Source organism: Blennius ocellaris, assembly GCF_963422515.1.
Source record: "Blennius ocellaris genome assembly, chromosome: 8".
In the NCBI taxonomy this organism is placed as follows: domain Eukaryota; kingdom Metazoa; phylum Chordata; class Actinopteri; order Blenniiformes; family Blenniidae; genus Blennius; species Blennius ocellaris.
In genome coordinates, this window is record NC_137657.1 from 18142870 (window position 1) to 18162899 (window position 20030).

A 20030-nucleotide genomic window follows, 5' to 3' on the forward strand; every position below is an offset into this window, starting at 1 on the left:
CTCAGTTTAGAAGATCAAAACAGAGAAAAGACTAAATGAGATTTGTTCCCAGTTATTTTAATGAAAGGTATCGACCAAACCTGAATCTCTCTGAGGGACTCCACGAGCACAGGAGCCTGGGTAGGTCTGCTGTTGTAGCTGGCTTTAGTGATCCGAGAGTTGAACGACATGACCGAAACATTCCTTCACAGAAATCACTCCTTGTTCACTTGAACTGGAATCTGCTGCTTAGTTGGTGAAGTGTTTTCCCCTCCTGATTGAGACTGGAAGTTTTCCGAGATTTGGTTGCAGCTCCGACTTTCCAGACAATAGCTTCTTGTTGACTGTAGTTTCCATGGTAACAAAGGGAGCAGGGGGCTGATGTCAAAACAACACAGGGTCAATTATTCACCAGCTTTCTTTGCAGTGATGTTTGATGGTGGTGGGGGTGTGTTTTCTTAAAATTTTAGTGAGTACATGTGCCTAGTTGTCACACTGATTTTTCAGGTAATGGGGGATTGAGTGGGATTACTTCATCAAAAAGACTTCACTTCCTTGGAAACAACGAGTTGCAGGATCAAACATAAATGTATTAACCCTGTGTTTTACTTTGTGTTATTAAACAACCCCCCCTCAAAAAAAAAAACTAATTAAGTAATTTAATTCTTGCCGAATTACCTAAAAAAACAAAAACTAAAAGTCAATTTGCAGCACTTATGGGTGTTTATATCATTGTGTCACCTTATAATTTCTTTATTTGAATAGACATTTTGAAATAAATATAAATGCTTGATTGCTATATCTTTTTTGTATTATTTTCACAAAATCCGAATGTAATACAGAATTACAAGAAGTGCAGGAGATGATATTAAATCACCATAATAAAAATAAAAAATAAACAAATAAGACACAAATGATAACAAATAACTTAGAAAAACGGTCACTTAAACCACACAACATATCAACTCAGAGTTGATGGGACACTATTTGGTTTGGGCTGGAGAGGTCTCTTTTATGATTGTGTGTAGCATATTGTATTTCTGTTTATTGGTACACCAGCTTTATTTTTGTTACTGTGCATGATTGAAAGAGCAAATATTTGGGCATTTCATGAACTTGTGGGAAAAGGGTCCACGACACTCTGATTCCTCCCAAAAGATGAACTCACCTAAAATATTATTAAGGCCCACAATTCATCCGGAAAATTGCTTGGTCCACAGTGCAACCTACAGTTGAAGACAGGAACTGCAGATCAGCCGGACAGTCAGTGGTGGACGAGGGGACGCGCTTGTAATGTTCAGTTTGGGATTCTATTCATACATACCAAAGAATGAACCAGACTATACAAGATGTACAAAGGTTTATGGGCAAAAAACACAAACAAAGCTGTGTTTAAAGCTTTTGATAATACTAGCAGTTTAATCTTGGAGCTTTCCAACTGCTTTCTGTATCACAAAATAGCATGAAAGTCAAATCTAAAATGTGTGGAACAAATTTGCAATGAAAAATACAAAGTGAGAACATAACACAACTATACTGAACAAAAATATAAACGCAACACTTTTGTTTTTGCTCCCATTTTTCATGAGCTTAACTCAAAAATATAAAACATTTTCTGTAGTCACAAAAGACCTATTTCTGTCAAGTATTGTTCACAAATCTGTCTAAATCTGTGTTAGTGAGCACTTCTCCTTTGCCGAGATAATCCATCCCACCTCACAGGTGTGGCATATCAAGATGCTGATTAGACAACATGATAATTGTACAGGTGTGCCTCAGGGTGGGCACAATAAAAGCCCACTCTGAAATGTGCAATTTGATCACACAGCACAATGCCACAGATGTCGCAGGTTTTGAAGAAGCGTGCAATTGGCCTGCGGACTGGAGGAATGTCCATTAGAGCTGTTGCCCGTGAATTGAATGTTCATTTGTCTACCATAAGCTGTCTCCATAGGCGTTTTTCAGAGAATTTCACAGTACATCCAACCGGCCTCACCACCGCAGGCTACATGTAACCACACCAGCCCAGGACCTCCACATCCAGCATGTTCACCTGAATGATGGTCTGAGACCAGCCACCCAGACAGCTACTGCAACTATCGATAACCAAACAATTTCTGCACAAACTGTCAGAAACCATCTCAGGGAAGCTCATCTGCATGCTCGTCGTCTTCATCGGGGTCTCAACCTGACTGCAGTTCATCGTCATAACCAACTTGAGTGGGCAAATGCTCACATTGGCCCATGGTGGTAGTGGGGTTATGGTATGGGCAGGCGTCTGTTATGGACGATGAACACAGGTGCATTTTATTGATGGCATTTTGAATGGACAGAGATACTGTGACAACATCCTGAGCCCCCTTGTTGTGCCATTCATCCACAACTATCACCTCATGTTGAGGCATTATAAAGCACGGCCCCATGGTGCAAGGATCTGTACACAATTCCTGGAAGCTGAAAAACACCCCAGTTTTTGCATGGCCAGCATACTCGCTGGACATGTCACCCACTGATTATGTTTGGGGATGCTCTGGATCGGCATTTACGACGGCGTGTTCTTCTTCCTGCCAATATCCAGCAACTTGGCACAGCCATTGAAGAGGAGTGGACCAACATTCCACAATCAACAACCTGATTAACTCTATGCCAAGGAGTTGTGTTGCACTGCGTGAGGCAAATGGTGATATTGACTGATTTTCTGACACCACCCCCAAAAGTGTTGCGTTTATATTTTTGTTCAGTGTGTATTTGTTGATTTGCACAATGGCATGCTGGCCTGAGTGCCACTGTTTCCATGTAGCCCATGGGCTAATTTCTCGAGTGTGATACATTATTTAATAAGGAAAGTAATTGTATCCACACACGAATGGGAAATTCCTTATAATTACACTCTGAAATTACATTTCCATTACATTAGTAGACATTATTCCTTTTTGTTTGTCTTGTGAACCTGAGCACTGGATTTTCAGTTATTAAAGTTGCTGGTAACCGCCCCTAGGTGGCAGCAGCGGGCTGCCCCTCGTTAAAACTAGGCTGCAGCTGTTAGTGAGAACTGGGTTAGATTTGTGGGGCAAATGACCTCATACTGTAGCATCATCTTCATCACTTGGCGAGGAAGAAAGGATGAAATCATCCTTCTCTTTCGTCGTCATTTTGCCACACTAAAAACATGATTAGGCATTACAGACGGATGCTACTAATTGCGGACAAGCTGGCATTGATGGAAAACCCAAATAGTGCAATACGTAAAACTCGATGACCCCACCTCGTGACAGAAGCCACGTTTTTTGCAAGAATTGCACTCCAGCGAGGCAAAACGTGAAAGACACTACTCGTAGTATTTCTTAAGAAAGGAGCAACGCATGATCGCCAGTGTGCCATTCAGAGGCAGGTCTGTACTGGGAGCAATTAAAAGGCGTGAAATCTTGGAGAGCGACACCCACGCAGCCCTGCATCAGCACCGCAGTGAGTGACGCTGCTGGGGGGCGACTGATGTGCTGCTGTGGCGCACATTAAATTTGGGTGGCGCACAATGCACCAAAACCCCCCGAAACGGAATCCCAGGATATCCCACCCACCCCTCGAATCGGAATAGCCCTCCTCCCTCAGTCCCTTCTCACTCCCCTTCTCTTTTTTTCTTTCTTTTTTTTTACCTCCGCCTTCTCTCATTATCACCCCTTTACTCCTCCCTCCCTCCCTCCTCCTCCTCCTCTTCTGCCTCACGTCCCAACTCGGGAGCGCCGCCGATCGGTCGTCAGGATTCTCCCTTCTCGGCCAAAATGGAGGAGAAGGTCTCTCGCTTAATGAATTCGAGCACAGATTATAGGACCGGATCCGCTTCTTCAATGAACGGCAGCAGGAGCTGCTTTTGTTGTTGATAGGTAGTGACTGCAGAGCCGGGAAGCCTTTGAGGATATCTCCAGCGATCCGCGCACGAGCGGCCGCAGCCATGAGCGCAGGAGAGGGACTGGATGAAGCTGCGAAGGACGCGGCAGACATAGCGGCGTTTTTCAAATCCGGTAAGTCGAGAAGGGGCGAGTCTGCCTGGTGGGAGAGCGACGGTGGGCCAGACGGTGTGATCACTGAGGGTTTGAAGGCATTGTTTCCACAAAATGACAGAAATCACTTGATGGCTTTTCATGGGCGAGATGCGCACAAGCGACCGTGCGTTGGACACGCCAGAGAGATGGTCACAGTTTGTAGTTATTTAACACCTTTTTAGCCCTCCCATCACTTGTCATGCTGCAGCCTTTGATGACAACACCCCCCCCCCTGGAAATATGTTCTTTGATTATTAGGCACTGACCCCGTTATGGGCTGGACCAAGGTGTGGATGGTTACAGCTCCACCACAGTTGTCCTCCGGGCTCGAGGAGTGCTTTGACGTTATCCACCACGAAGCCTTTGGATGAGGCTTGAACACCCCTCTAAATATCGGACCTTCATATTACGTACAGATGCAGACTTTTAAATGAATGCGGGATTACGTATGCCTCTATACCCTCGGTCTCTCAAATCTGACGCACACGATAGGCCATGGACTCATGCATATGGGCAATAGGTTGCACTACGCATTTGGCCTTTTTCTGATAGGATGGCATCATCATAACAAATACTAAGCATGGACCTGGCCTGCCTACTTTATCAGTCAATCCAAAGCTCCTGCACCTTTGGGGGCTTCTTGTCTCTGATATCAGCCATGCATTGGTAAAGGGGGATGTGGCCATGGTGCTAATAGCAAACGTTACTTCATAGATTATTTATAGCTGAAAGTGCAATGTGTAGTTATCAATGAGAGTGTTAATGCTTTTATTGTCATGATCATTTACTGGGTATTAAGCGTTTCACTTTCTCATATTGATGCATAGACCATTCCTATAAGGAGCCATGTTTTCCTTTGGCACAAGTAAATTATGCATAGCTGTATCATATTTTCTATGAGCTCACACTTTTATTCTTCCTTTTAAACCTAGCAAGGTTGACATTTTTAGAACCGCGGATGATTAATTTCAGAGCCTGGACTTTATGTGTAAAGATTAGAGTAGTTATGGCAGAAACTTTGAAAGATAATACATCTCTTATAAATCCGTTGTTCAGGCTTCACACAATAGCCCTCGTACCCCCTCTGATTCAGCCATTAAGACATGGGTTGCTGATTGCGTTTTTTGTGAGTTGTAAAAGTCCAGTGTCAGGACCACCCTGGATACATACCAGGAGAAACAGCTGTCCCTGTCTCAGCTGTTTCTCTGTGACACCTGGTACCTTGGGGGTCTCCTGTTTACCATCGCCACACATTGCACACATGCAGGAACACACATTTACACACCTCACTCATAAGTGAAAATGAATTGATGATTTTAGCACAAATTCACCCATGCGAGCTCACGCTCACGCCTCATATTTTTTTAAACAGCCTATAAACCACCTACTTTCACTGAGAAATTGCCTCTGCCAGTCAGACAGTTAGGAATGTTGTCAAAAGGGATTGTATTCAAATGCTTTCTTATGGTTGGTTGAATGCTTGCCAATGCATTTTCCTATAGCTGGGTTGTATCAGGCTGGAAAGTTGGCTCACAGTGAAGTTGGACTGCTTGGATGTTTATATAGCAGCAAATGCAGTTCATACAGTATTCATGATGGAGACAGAAATAGGTTATGCCCTCAGGAAACTTTTATAAGGCTATTATGGAGACTATGGAAGAAGACGTTTCTAAGAGAATAGTGCAAAATGCTTCATGAATAATGTTGAATATAGTTATGCATCGCTGAGGGAAATAGCAGCAGGTACTGTAAGAAAAGGTTGCCAGTCATTTCTGAATCCCTCGGTTTGTTGGAGTTGTAGCTTTTTACTGTCACTTCAGTATTTCCATTCGGTTGACATACAAAACAACAGCAGGAGTTTCTGATTTGTGATCATGACACTACATTTGCTTTTATCCAAAGTACAGTTATCTATTCAGTGGCATTTAAAGCTGTTGTTGATTAACCATTTCCTCAATCATTTGGCTTTTAGATGCTCTATTGCTGTGTCACTTTATTCTCTATTTTTATTCACGGACAGAAATGTGTGATTATATGTCAATTATTGATTTCTTCATATATGTACGCTGTGCTTCTCAACCCCTCCAGCTTCTCCAGCAGCACTCTTTCTATAGCAGCTTGTTGTATGTTAAAACCCGGGGACACAGCAGCTCATCTGAGTTGATCCAAACCTCTTTTATTTCTGGACCTCTTTGAGAATCGACATATTTTTCTTGGCCTCTGGATCCACTTTGGTGCCCATAGTTAGTCAGTAGAGGCTAAATTGTAGCAGATTATCATTCCCACCAAACATGAGCAGAGATTGATGAGTTTTGTCAAACCTTGATCACTGGCTAAGAGGCTGCACTGCCTAGTCAGAGAGTAACTTATTCTCTTGCCGGATAACCAAATGTAAGCTTGGATGCTAAAACTGAAATTCCCATAAAAACAAAGTGTCTCAATGCCCTCATTTTTGATCCTACGCTAGTGTTCGATTTGTCTTTCTTGATTGGATAGTATTATGGTCTGAGTTGAAAATACTTGATGTTCCTCGCTTGCTTCATTATTTTCAGTGAGCAGATGGAGGCTCATGTCTGAGTCCTACACTGTCGCTGTGGATCACAGCTCAGGAGCTGAGTCACTCTCCCAGGTTGCTGGCGCCATGACTTAAAGTCCAATGCAGAGATTCTTACAATTGGTCAACGATCAGATTCGGCTGATGATAATCAGCTGCCTGGCTCCCCAGGCATCACTCCAATTATTTGTAGAGAAAAGCACTTTAAAGCATGGGAATACAATAACACTATTCTTAACTATAATTAGATGATACCATTTTATGAATAGTGTAATCAGCTGACTGTGTGACCAAGATTAGGTCTTCACTTCTGTTTAAAGTTGAGGACAGAAATCATTTGTTTTATGCTTGAACTTCATATTTTACTATGAAAGGCATCATGGGTTAAGGGCAAATTGCAGAATCCTGAAAACACTACCCAGAGGATTTTGGATAGTGTGTCATTTATTATTTCTCTGAGCGAGGGCTTGAAAGTTGAAGTATATCTGTAGATGTTTGCACAGTTCAGAACAAAGTAGCCACTTTATGGCCTATCTACATTATAGTTTGTGATTGTGTCAATGCGATGGTCACAGTTTATTTGTTATTATGCTCTCTGTGAGAGAGAGAGGTGTCACTGTTGATACAGATTAATACCTTTTTACATTGAAAACCATCCATGCCTATTACGTTCTGAAAGATCACATTTGATTAACTACTGTCAGACATATTAGTGGGACTGTGGGGAAAACCTTACAGGCAAATTTAAAAATAGCTTTTACATCAGATATTTTAAAGGGTATTAATTTATATACATCTATATATCCATATATGAAGTCTCTTGAGAGCCTTTTAATCAGGTTACTGACTCTGTGGAATATCATTACTTTGCAGAACTGCTCCGAGAAACTCAATTGGCTTAAAAGCAACCAGATGTATGTCGGAATCAGATTAAATAACTGTCAAATCAGCTTGCATTAAGAGCCACATTCCCAGCCATAACTGAACTGCTCGTGAGACAGTGGTCAAGGCCCAGAACAATTTTCAGGTGTATTGCGGCGACCTAGTATTTGCTGTCTGAACCTGACTATATTCATTAGTCATGCAAGCTGGGTTTTCAGCTGTATACAAGTGAATGTATCTTGGTGTCTTGTCGATAATAAAACCTTATATTTAATAAAAACAAATATTTGATTGGCAGAAGCATATGTTCTAACTACTGCATTGTCTTACTAAGAATGCGTTATGTTGCTGTATATGCTTCAATGCTGACACTGGGGGAAGCACCTTTCTTAAAAAATGACCTCCTTGTATGGTGCTTATCTTTATTCATACAGTCTTTATCTTCCCCAGAGATACCAGCATTGATGGCAGAATCAAGATATCACTGTTATTAATAGCAATACCAGTATTGTCAGCACCGTGAGGCATTTGTCTTGAGAACCCAAAGTGAACCTGATGACCTGTGCCAGTGCAAGATATAATGAGAGCCAAATCACTGAACAATGATTCACAATTTTCTTCTAGCACAGGTATAATTGCTGGAAGCTTATTGATCTCATGTTATCTGGCAAATCCAAACATAAATCTTATATATATTCATGTAGATGAGGAAGTGGACTTCGACAAGCAGTGTAGTACACATATTGTGTGATGCATTGATGAAAAGAGCAGTTGAAGGGAATATAAAGGCAAAATGTTTACTGAGACAAGAGAAAGTGCAGAGTAAAAACACCAAAACATACTGTTAAGAACGTGGAAAAGTAGAAATATTGGCAGCTGAAAAGAATGCCAGTGAGATCCAGAAAGAGACAACATGACATACTTAGAGGGACAAACAAGCATTCACTCATCAAATTATAGATGTGAGGCTTGGGTGGAGTACATCCTGCAAAATGTAGGCTACTCCGTTCTTCGTGGGGCTGAAACCTCACGGTTACATCTCGGGGCAGCCTAATTGGCAGTTGGTCAGAGTTAAAGACTATAAGCTTAGATGGGCATTGCCTGTGCAGCCAAATCCTCAGGCCTGCATAAAAAGTCAACCATCTCATTTATGCAGCTTTGGGTCAAAAAAAAGAAGAAAAAAACAAATAAAGCACTGCACTGCCATAAGCTAATATCTCTTAAATTTTAGTATATGGAATTATTAGTACAAAGAATTCAAGATTAATTCATGATGATTTGGTCCATAGTTGCCCCTACATGCGCCTTTCAGTTTCAGGTTAAATTTATTATATTCTCTTGGTCAGTGTTATACATGTTTTGATTTGCATTACCCTTCTCATTTGAGATTTTAGAGCATCATTCATTCTGTATGTTGCACACATTAATCGTTATAATTTATGCATGTGTGAAAACATCCTTTCGCGCAAAAGGTTCAAAAGCCTTGCGAATCAGACAAAAGTATACAGACGTCATCATATTCTCAGTGGCCAACGTGGAGAGCCAGGAAGTGGTTTTAGAGTGCTTGCTGCAAAGTACAGGGATACAGAATAAGCAGAAACTTCCTTTACATACTGCAAGTCTTTAAAGCTGTAGATGGTGGCTCTATAATTTGAAATATTCCATTTAATTCAAGACATTGTCAAAACTTAATAAAACACAATTTATTTCTAATATTATCTGTGCTTTAAAAAAAGATATTTTACAAAAACTGAAATCAGTCAATAAATATAAAAATATATTCCTCAGATTAACCTCAAATTAGATCAAATTATATATATTTATATAATATTTATTTATATTATATACACAGGAATAACAATTCAAAGGTTGAAGGGCTTTGGAGAATCCAGACAGTGACATTGGGAAATAATTAGGTAATAATAAGGTAAGCTTCAAGTTCTCACACCATCACGGTTTGTGTTGAATATTATTTAAGGATTGTCCTCTAAGTTCCTGTTTATATGAGAATGATCTGCTGGAAACAGTAATGTTTTTATCTTTTTCATTTTAGAATAGTTCCATATGCACATGGCGGCAATTTGACAACATTCATTATTCACAAGAAACTTTGATGACACTATAGTGCAGGACAGACTTGTTGGTGTGTTTTTTGTATTGCAGCCACAAATATATGTGTGAAAACAACACGATTATGTGAACTTTCCAGCACCTTCTAGATGTCCTTCTTTGTCGAATAGTTTGAGAAATGTGTCTCCTCTTAGTCAGATGATGATGTAGTGAATGGTAATAAATGTACACTCTGCTGGAGAAGTGCTGTTAAATTCAAAAGTGTGAGCAGCACATGAACACTCAAATTGATCTACTTGTGCATGTGCAGAAAATCTATTGACAACTGTAGTGTACATGTGCAAGAACTCTGTGTTTGAGAACGTTTTAGTTTTGTCTGTAGAGACAGAGAAAGGTGTTTTGTAAACATGCTGTTTCCATAAAGTATCACTTTTAGAAACTTAAACAGTCAAAATGCAAGAAAACCGTTTTCACTTGAACAATATGCCTAAAAATATGATGTTATTTCTGGTCGTCTTACCATCTATTGTGTTCCAAACGTAGGAACATTCACATTTTCCCTCCTTCAGCCTGTGTGGGTGAATTCAAATTTCTCGGTAGAAACTGAGAAACTTTATTCAAAGAAAGATCGAACACTCAGGTCGTGTAGAAAGTGCATTTTAGGACAAATCTATGAACAATGTTCTGCTTCATTTATGTTCTCGCTCCTTTGTACTTTTTAATTAACAGCATAGATATGTAATTGCAACACAGTGAATAAATTCAGTCAAACCTGAAATGGTGATATATAAAAATCACATCAACTATAATTACAGTTTTAATTACATTTCTCTCCATACGTAGTCAATACTATCTACGTGTGGCTGCGTAAGAAAGCCAATTAACTTGGCCAATAAACAGATCGACTGCTGGTGCCTCTCCATGCCTGAACTTCCCCCGCAAAAGCAAGTAATGTCAGTCGTAAAATCGGTGAGTGGCTACATGGCTAATAAGCTGTTGGGGTTAGGGGTTACTGTATGTGAGTAATCAGAGTCAATTTACTCCTCCATGTATGAGTGCATGTAAAAAGCCCTCCGTATGTTCCCTGCAACAAGGATGCACATTGTAGCCATTCACCTCATAGTGTTCATTGGAGAGTTTTATGGCGAAGACAACCAAGGAGGTTGCATAGCCAGGAAATTACCTGTTGTACAGGCAGACCATGCTGATCGATCTCATCAAAGACTCTTGACCTTTTTGAAGTCGTAACAGACCTTATGGACATGTATCCACCCCCTCTATCTGGCCAGGTTATTGATTCTGGTAAAATGCTATGTACATATAATGCAATATGAGGTCACTTTGAAGACACAGGGATGAAGATGGCTTGTCACAAAACTCTGCACAAAAGATGATCTCTCATATTGGCTTTTGGTCAACCAAATGAGAATAGTAAGTAAAGATATTAATTAAAAACTTTATATGCATTGTGTTAACAGAGATCTTCCTCACTTGATGTCATGTGATAAACACACCATGTATATTGAATCGGATGAAGAATCCTCCATATTCATGACCAATATGGGTGTGTAGTCTGGTATTGATATTCGGAAATCCAGTAAGTTGGTAATGTGTTTTCGTGGATGCTAAGTGTGGCCCGTGGGACAACGCCATTACCTCACATACACACACGACATGCACAAATGCGTGGAGGTATAAATCACCAGTTCCCTCCCACGTCGCCCGGGGCCCTGGAAGCAAGGAAGATGGGGGATGGAGTGATGAAGAAGGCATAGGAGAATTGTGGGTCATAAAAATAGGCGGCGTGCGCTGGTCTGTATGTCTCTTGCAAATCCCACATCTGATAAGAGAGTAATGCCTATCAGTCACTGGCAGACTCCCACTCATTTGATTCCTTTTTCATTCCTTTCATGGCCTCCTCCACTTCTCTCCCACACAGCCCTCTGTCATTACCTCATACTTAGTCTTCTGCTCAGGGTTGTCATATATCCCAATAACGATCTTATTTTGTAATATCTCATCCCCTCTTTGCAAGTCCCCGCACAGCACATACATTTCTGTCCTCTTTTCACAAATTAGACATCCATTTTAGCAGTTCATAAATCTGACTGGCAGACCTCGGTGTTTGCCCTCCACAGTGGTTTGGCATAGATTCTCAAAGGAGGTGTCGTCGTTTCGCCAAACAAGCAAAGCCTTTAAATATGTCAGGTATAATATCGGCTTAGGGAGCAACAATATATCCCCTACCTCCTCTTTAACTTCTGACGCTCTGAAAAGAGGAAAAACCTGCACGTGGGATCTGAAGTAAACAGCCTCCCACAATGCTTTGCTCTCACTTTTTATTCTTTTTCCTTTTTTCTTAAGAATATAACTTTAAATTAAAGACAGAGGACTCTTGAGAGGAGACCGTGGCCCCATTGACACAGTTTTAAAAGAACTTTTCCTCAGAGTAATGGGCCATGTCACAATGTCAAGTGTCTTGTGGTGTGCTTTTCATTAACAAAATCTGTGAGTGACAGTTCATTTCATGTGGAGACAAAGAAACAGTTATACTCCAATTTATTCTGTACACTTTTCAGTTAGAAGTACTCAATTAACTTTGAATAATTAATATTTTAGTAGCACACACGCCCAGTTCCATTTCATCAACTTAAGATCGAAGCTCCATCCAATTGACTGTTTTCCCCTTGCGGTAGCAGCATGCTTACATTTCTAGCAGTGAGACAAGGATTCCATTCACTCGGTGTGAAAACTGAAAAAGACAAAAAGTAAATAATACAGGACACGAAGACCCAAATTGGTAAAAATCAAAGCCGAGCTCGCAAGCGTGTGTTTACATACATGTGTGAGCCTGAGCGCTGCCCAAGATTACTTGTCTCCTGTCAACAGCTGCGCTCAGTCTGTCCAACAGGAACTGTGCAGGCTCTCTTTCTCTCACAAACAGACTCCCACTGCATCACTCACTCCCTCTCTCTTTGAAGACAACAGCAGGCTGTGATCTGTGTCGCGTGAACAGTGCCAAGCCAGTGCTTCTCCGACTTAGGAAGGCTAAACTGCTGCCTGGCCTCTCTGGCTTTGGACAAAATAGGTTGAGGATCAAACCTAACACTCCTGTCCTACTGTATAGGATTGCATTCGTGCTTGGCGTCGGCATATTGGTCGTGATTTAGAGGAACTACTGACGGCTTTGGTGTTGTAGCTCTGTGTTGCTTATTTTGTCACTGAATTCACACACATTAGAATGCAGGCTCTCATTTGTAGCCAATAAATACCTGCGTGTTTGCAGAGAAATAAAGAAATACTAAATTGGCCCTTTTTCACTTCCTCAATGAAGAAATGGACTCATCCTGCTGTTATAAAGTTTGCAGCAAACGTCTTTCAGATAGAAACCTACCTTAAATGGTCTATTCAGTGTTATCTTGAAGCTGTTGGATCAGCAGTTCTTGAAGTAGAAGGACATTTTGCATTTCCTTTTAGTTATTTTTAATTCTCAGATTGTTATCGTAATTACACTCTTAAGTTCACTTCTTGACTATCAATTGATTCCTTTCTTTCAATCTGATAAAGGCATACTTTTGGCCTATCTTTTATTTACGGTAATAACTAAGTGAACGTGTGAACACTGCGAGCACTGTCTGTATGAAGCTTGGAAGATTATGTGTAGAGATGAACCCTTTTCAACGGAACCGAGCCCTGAACACATTGAAAAGACCGGCCAGTGTGTGAACAGGTGCTTAGTGTAATCCTCACTCGGGCAACAGCATATGCCAGGCAGTTCTTTTCAGAAAGGCAGCCAGGAGAAGTCAGAGTGAAGAACTGAGCTGGCCCTGTCCTTCATCCCCCTTCTCTCCTCTCCTCTGTTATCTCGTGCCATGACAGCATCCTACCGGTGGTTAACCAGTATAGGTGAGAGATAGAAAATGAATGTCAGTCTAAGTAAGAACATTTGGTGAAATCCTTGTTTGGATATACTGTACATTTTCTTTGCATTTAGGTAGAGAGCAATACTGCAATAATTCAAAATTTTTCACTTTTAATGTTATTGGCTTGCAGTGGTGTTTTATTACCGGCCTATAACAATAAGTGCCAGTCACAATAGGCTGTTTCATTATACATCTGGGTGTATCCTCTCCCTTTAGATGAGCCTACAGGCACCAGTGTCACTGATATCAACCGCACTTGCTATCTCTAAATGATTAATTCGCTTATCAGTGCTGTACTCAGAGTCACGCGTGTGTGTCTGTGTGCCAGCGTCTGGGTGTAAGAGCATATGGTAAAGAAGAGACATAAAGTGCACAGTCAGACCTATAGTCTCGAGCCATATAGATTTCTGGACTCGTTGTTAAGCAACTTGTGTTGAGTGCACTTGGGCATTATGTGTTTGTGCATCTGTGTGCAACATGCTTCATGGTGTTTAATGCCAAGGAAGGACTATTAAGCTCTGCAGTTGCTCTTTCATTCTATTATATTCTATTCTATCATCCCAATGCTTGAGTATGGTGGAAGTTATGCTACTGCAGGGTCATTGCAAGCAACGTTTTCAAACATTATTCCTTTCAGTAAAGTTTCTTTTGCTCATTCCTTTTCAAATCTCTCTGTCTCTTTATAGATTGCTCTGATTCCAAACTGGATGGTCCTGGTCAAACCTTAGGTGAGTCTGAGTGTTTGGAACAGATCAGGAATTCCCACACGGAGCAGGATGCATGCTTATGATCTGTTTGTTTCCCTTGGATTTCCCTGCAGACTTGCCAGTTTTGTCAGTGAACGAGTTACTTTTTATCCTATTTGTCTTCATCAAACGAAGTCCCTGTTGTATGTGGGCGGCATAGACGTTCAGGCTCTGCCAACTGCATATCTGTGCTTGTTACTTAAAGTACGTCTGCACAGCATATATGTGTAGCAACATTACAAACATCATGCACTGCACTCACTTTAAGTAAAATATTGTTCCGTCAAAGCTCTACTCTGTCAGGCCCCATTAGATTCAAGGTTCCTCTGTGGCATAATCTAGCAACCGTGACCTTGTGGGTTTTCAGCCCCAATACCCCCCGGACATATACAATATACACTAAAAATACTCTCTCCAGGGTGACATGCTTTTGGGTATAAACAGGACAGTTAAGTGGCTCATAGTTGGGTACATATGGTACTTAGATTATCCCAAATATATGGAGGCCCAATTCCCTCACAAGGGTTTGTTCAGTTTAATCTTTTTCAGACTAAAAGGCATCGGTAGTGTTTGGAGCTTTTCCACAGAAAGTCTGATTGGTATAATCCATGCTCAGACATCTGACATACACTGGCACAAAGTCAAGTTTTTTTTTTTATTCCAAGAGCAGATGTTAAAACATTATTTGATTGTTGTAGTTTTTCGGGATGTGACATTTATGCATGTCATGTGGGCCGTACAGTATTAGACTGCAGCCAGAGGAAAGTCTCATCACTGTAGATTGTGTCCCATGTGTTCGACACAGTTTTGACCAGTGGTTATCCAAATGGGTCATCCGAGGATAAAAACAAGACAGTTTTGAACTGACAGCTTGGCTTATTATTGCCAGTTGCCAGAATTTAAACGAGTGTTAATGTGAAATGACTGAGACATGCCAGCCAAATCCTGTTCACAGGCTTTTTGCTCAGAAATCCTTGAACTTCATTTCTGAGGCTTACTCACCCAAATTGGAGCTGCACGACAATCTTTGTGTGTTTTTATCAAAATCCGGCAAAATTCATAAGCTCTTCACAGAGCATAGGAGGTAATCAGTTTGTATTGGGCATTTGTGGCTTATTTTTCATGATTCATTTCCAATCACTTTGAACAACATGAACTTGTTGTTGTATTAAGTGTCAATTTAGCAAAGTATCCAAAGCGTTGTACAGTACTGTGCAATTAACATCTAGGTGTTCTACCGGTGAAAGCAAAGATAAATCCTAGTTGTTTTTTATCAGATATGATTAATTCTAAAATATGTCGATACGGATTTTTTTTTTTTAAGTTGTTGAATTGTGTTAGACATGTGAGAGCATATAACATTTGTGTCTGGTCTTGTTCTTATTTGATAGTGAGGAAATAAAATCTGATGATTACACAAAAACACATGGGGACTCAGATATGGAGGTCTCCATGAGGAAAATCAATACATTTTGCAATTTTGTTTTTGGGTTGCGCTATAGTTATGGTTTGTAAGGTAAGGTAAAGTTTATGTAAGTTGTAGTTCCAGCTGACTTCAGGATAACTTTGTAGGGAATGAGAGTAAGTCAATATATTGCCCCCCCAGGGCATACAAAATGCATTTGTGCATGCATGCGTGTGTGTTTGGACACTTGTTACTGTATATACTAGTGAACACCAAAAGAGGATCGTTCACCCAGGTCATCGACAGAGTATAAATGAAGACATGCTTTGAATTAGAATCTATGGAGGTTATTAAACCTTTATGTTATTATGTGTTTAGACTAAATTTGAAGATGAGCATGACTTAATGCATTGTCTCCATACGGAACGTGTGTGTGGGTGTGTTGCTGTTTACATTTTTTTAATTGGTTCTCTTTTTTTCTGCAGTATACTGCATGTGCTCATCCATAATCTTGTATGATTTGGTTTTCCCCTTTGTGAGATTGTTTTAATATGTGTTGTCTCTCTTCAAAAGGGTTTGACTGGCTTTGGGTGTTTTCTGTTGTTTAAGCTAAACTGGGCTTGTTTAGCCAACATGCTTTGAGAAATGTTGGCCTTTCTGCAAAACTGTTTTGCTCAGAACTCCGTTTGTTGATGAGGATTCAAAATTATCACACAACAGAGAACAGCTTGGTGTCATGCAAAGGTACGATCCTAATGTTCTCTTAGAATGGCTTTCACTAGTGTGTGAAACAGATGAATATTCCTCACTATCCACAAGCCGTGTGTAAGAGAAGCTGCATCAACCATCACTTGTCACATTATTTGAGTAGTTTTACAAATAATGAGAACAGGGACACATAGATTATCTGCTCAATGGGAATGATCCACCTCTCTGCCTTTATAGTACTATTGCTTGCTTTGTTTTGACAACGTTTCAGCCAATGAAGCCTTATCATCTGAGATGGACCAGCAGAGAATTTAAGACTAAATTGTACAGACTTCCTCATCATTTACATTTTTTTTATTAAGAATTTCCCTCTGGAAATAATCAAGTATTTCTATTCTATTCTATTCTATTCTAAATTTAGCTGCAATGGTAATCACATTTGTGTTATTTTGCCTAATTCAAAAATACTGTTTCATAACACACCATAAAACAACCACTTCTTTTTATTCTTAATGGTATTCTTATTTTTATTTTAGTATGAGTGTTATTCACTGCTGGAAAAAGTTTTGATTGCCTCAGAAAAGAGCACAGTTACTAACAATAAAATAGAACGGGGACAGGCTCTATTGGGAGTAAGTTTAAACTCATTATTTATGTTGTATCTATTATGTGTACTAGATAAATGTACTATTTGTCTTTCAAAACTGCACTGTGGATAAAAAACATGAAAAAGGCAAAAGCATTGGTACGTTCAGGAAATCAGTGGGTGTGAACTAAATAACAACAATTGACAACACCAATAACAGGAGGTTTTTTGTTGAATAGTAATTTGTCCCATTGTTGTTGAGTAATTTAGCATTTATGCTTTAAAAGTGTCCCAGTGTAGATTAATTTATATATATATAGAGAGTTTCTTTATTCAATCATCAGTGTCATAACCATGTGAATATAAATTTTTCTTCTTGTTTATTGTGCTTATATTGTAGCTTCATATATAGTACCGTTAGTTAAAACAAAGTCTTGAGCATTAAAATAACATGCAGACTATTTAAAGCAATATCTGATATATCAACAGCATTCAAAGGATTAAAAACGATCCTTTGAAGCAACTAGTTTAAAAAGAGAAGATGAAAAAGCCCCTATGATCAGAGGACCCATAACAATATTGTATGTTGCAAGTGATTAAGTCAGTCGATAGTCGGTGGGCTTTACTTTCGTAGGGACTGCGTCCCCACACACATGCCAAATTCAACCTTTCCACTGACTTCAACCAGCATCTGCCATCTTTCATCTGTTGTGCCCATATCCCACCGTGACGCACAGGGCCTCAAACACATCCTGCATCCAAATTGTAGTACAGTAATTGCATTTCTTCTCTGGCGGTTCATATATTTTCTCACCTCATCTTTTCTTGACTGCTGCATTTCTGTTCATTTCATTTTCATGCAGTGGCAGTTTACATGTCGGTACCTAATTCTAGACTGGCTTGAGCACATTTGACACATAAATACATATATATACGTATGGGTAAAAAAAGAAATAAAAAAAAACTGTCCCAAAAACATAGTTGGCCTCCATATGGATTTAGAGACGAAGCAAGCTTAGAGGAGGGATATGATGTTGCTCTCAGTCAATGATAATCTGCAACAGTAGCCAAATGCCTGTTTTAGTCAGGATGATTCTGATCTCTTGCAGGCCTAATAATGTGTAACACGCATAGTATGTTGAGTTATCGGAGAATAATTTGCAGTCTTTCTGGCTGAAAATGCAGACATTTACTTGAGCCTCTTTCCTCTTGGTCTCATCTCCTCTGTCATTTCTCCATATGTTTCTGTTCAGTTTAATTCAGCTGTGCGCTCGATCTCTCATACTTTACCCATACTGAGCTCACTGTGTGGCTCCTATTGAACTGGGCTTTGAATGCTAACCATGTGCACTGCGGGTAGACAAACAGGCAGGCGCACTCACTCGGTCATATGCGCACACACTTCTAAGCAGCGGAGGAAGTGGTTTTCTCTGGAGTTCATTGGATTTTTTTTCTTTTCTTTTGTAATCCTCCCCTGCAGAGGCCAGGATGGGGAAGTCTCCACTCCATAGGATGTGTGCCAGTGGATGTTTGTGTGTTCAAGTTAATTTTGTGTGCTCGCCCTCAGATTTCCCTCTTTCATTTCTTTTTTTTTTTTAATATAGATATTTTTTTAGTTTACAGCATCATTGTGCCATTTTCTTATGAGTGTCCTTTTTGTGATTAATGGTTTCCCTTTTAAACAAATGTGTGCAAATAAATTGGAAACAGAAAAAAAACAAAACAAAGGAGACCAATATTATACAGTATATCGCTTGATTAAAAATAAAGCTGTATATATCATTTCCTCTATGGGATGAAGGATGTGTCTGCAATGTGGGCTTGACAGCTGTTTGGCTAAACTTCATCTGAACTTGTATAAACACACACAATTAGGCGAGTTGTCGTCACCTAATTTCCAGTGAGGCATGCATTGGACTAACATCCGTCTATTGTCTGCAAAAGAGAGTGTAATCACAGTTTAAGTCTGTTCTGTAGCACTGTGAGAGGAAAAGAAACTACCCCTGTAGTTTAAAAATTGGTATGAAAACTCATAATATTGCAAGTTCGCCAACGGTTAACTTCACAACTACTGTAGAAAATGAAGATTTCAAAATCTATGTAACTGGCTTCTCTCGAGATGTAGAATAATTCGTTTTTAAACCGTTACTCCTCACGTGAAGCTGTTAAAAGGTTTCCTCACTCACGCTCTGTTTCAGCTGAAAACAGGAAAGCAGGTTCGACTCCCTGTGGTTTCTAACACAGAGACAGCTGGACTCAGTGTCGAGTGTGTTTTTGCCATGTCTGTGTGTGCCGTTCATTCCGATGTGCATGTGGATGTGTGCAACCTGAAATGTGTGTGTGTGTGTGTGAGACATTTTTCCTCAAGTTTGTGTGACCGCATGTGCTTGTGGGTTAGGGTAGACGACCTTAATTGGATCATGCTTTGAAACACTGGCTCTGTTGGTTGAAAAAAAAGAAAAGAGCACAGCTTACATCCTTCTGTCACAATGTATCACCCTAAGAAATCCATTTGGACTCGAAATATTTTCATTTAGTTACCAATATCAAGATAATTCCAAAAGGGATTTATGTTGATATTTTTCTCATATAAAAATATTATATTCTTCTCATAAAAAAGATTCATTACAGATCTGAAGCTGCCATTTAATTTAAGTGTTTATACTGAAATCAAGTGCAATGTTTTAAACCTTTCCATTTTATACTGTAGTGCACAGTGTAATATCCTGACAAAAATGATAAAAGAATGTACACACAGCTTGTCATTTTTTTTTTCAACCTACCATCGAAATCATGTGTTTTGATGTCCCCCCCCATGTATTTTATACAAACCACAATGAGCCCACCACAGCTCCCCTCAATACTTATACCACTCATGTTTTGTCTTGAACTTTTAATCATTTAAAATCATTTAATTTGAGAAATTCATCGTTGAATGAATGAATTTTGCTTTTTGTAATTTCATGATACTGAATCAAAAATGAAAAGAAATCATGCTGGACAAAAAGCATTCACAGACTTTCCCTGCTGCTGTGCCCTCTTTCAAGCTTTCATGCCCCCCCCCCCCCCCCCCCCCCCGGGGAGATCCACACTGAAAACCACTGATATAAATCATTCAAAAGTGAAAGTCAATGCAC

General features: G+C 39.9%; 2 protein-coding genes across 2 annotated transcripts in view; one reads left to right on the forward strand and one right to left on the reverse strand.

The window, feature by feature from the left end:
* The window catches only part of dnah5 (dynein, axonemal, heavy chain 5), a gene marked incomplete at both ends in the record, with an annotated part of 81487 nt that extends 81317 nt beyond the window's left edge, over positions 1–170 (reverse strand). The window contains one exon of the mRNA XM_080500616.1: positions 81–170. Coding sequence (XP_080356742.1) covers positions 81–170 — 90 coding nt within the window. The remainder of the gene's footprint in view (positions 1–80) is intronic.
* Positions 171–3873: 3703 nt separating this feature from the next.
* Positions 3874–20030, forward strand: part of triob (trio Rho guanine nucleotide exchange factor b) — a 98994-nt gene continuing 82837 nt past the window's right edge. The window contains exon 1 of the mRNA XM_080500618.1: positions 3874–3998. Within this exon, the coding sequence (XP_080356744.1) occupies positions 3929–3998 (70 nt within the window). The 5' untranslated portion in view covers positions 3874–3928. The remainder of the gene's footprint in view (positions 3999–20030) is intronic.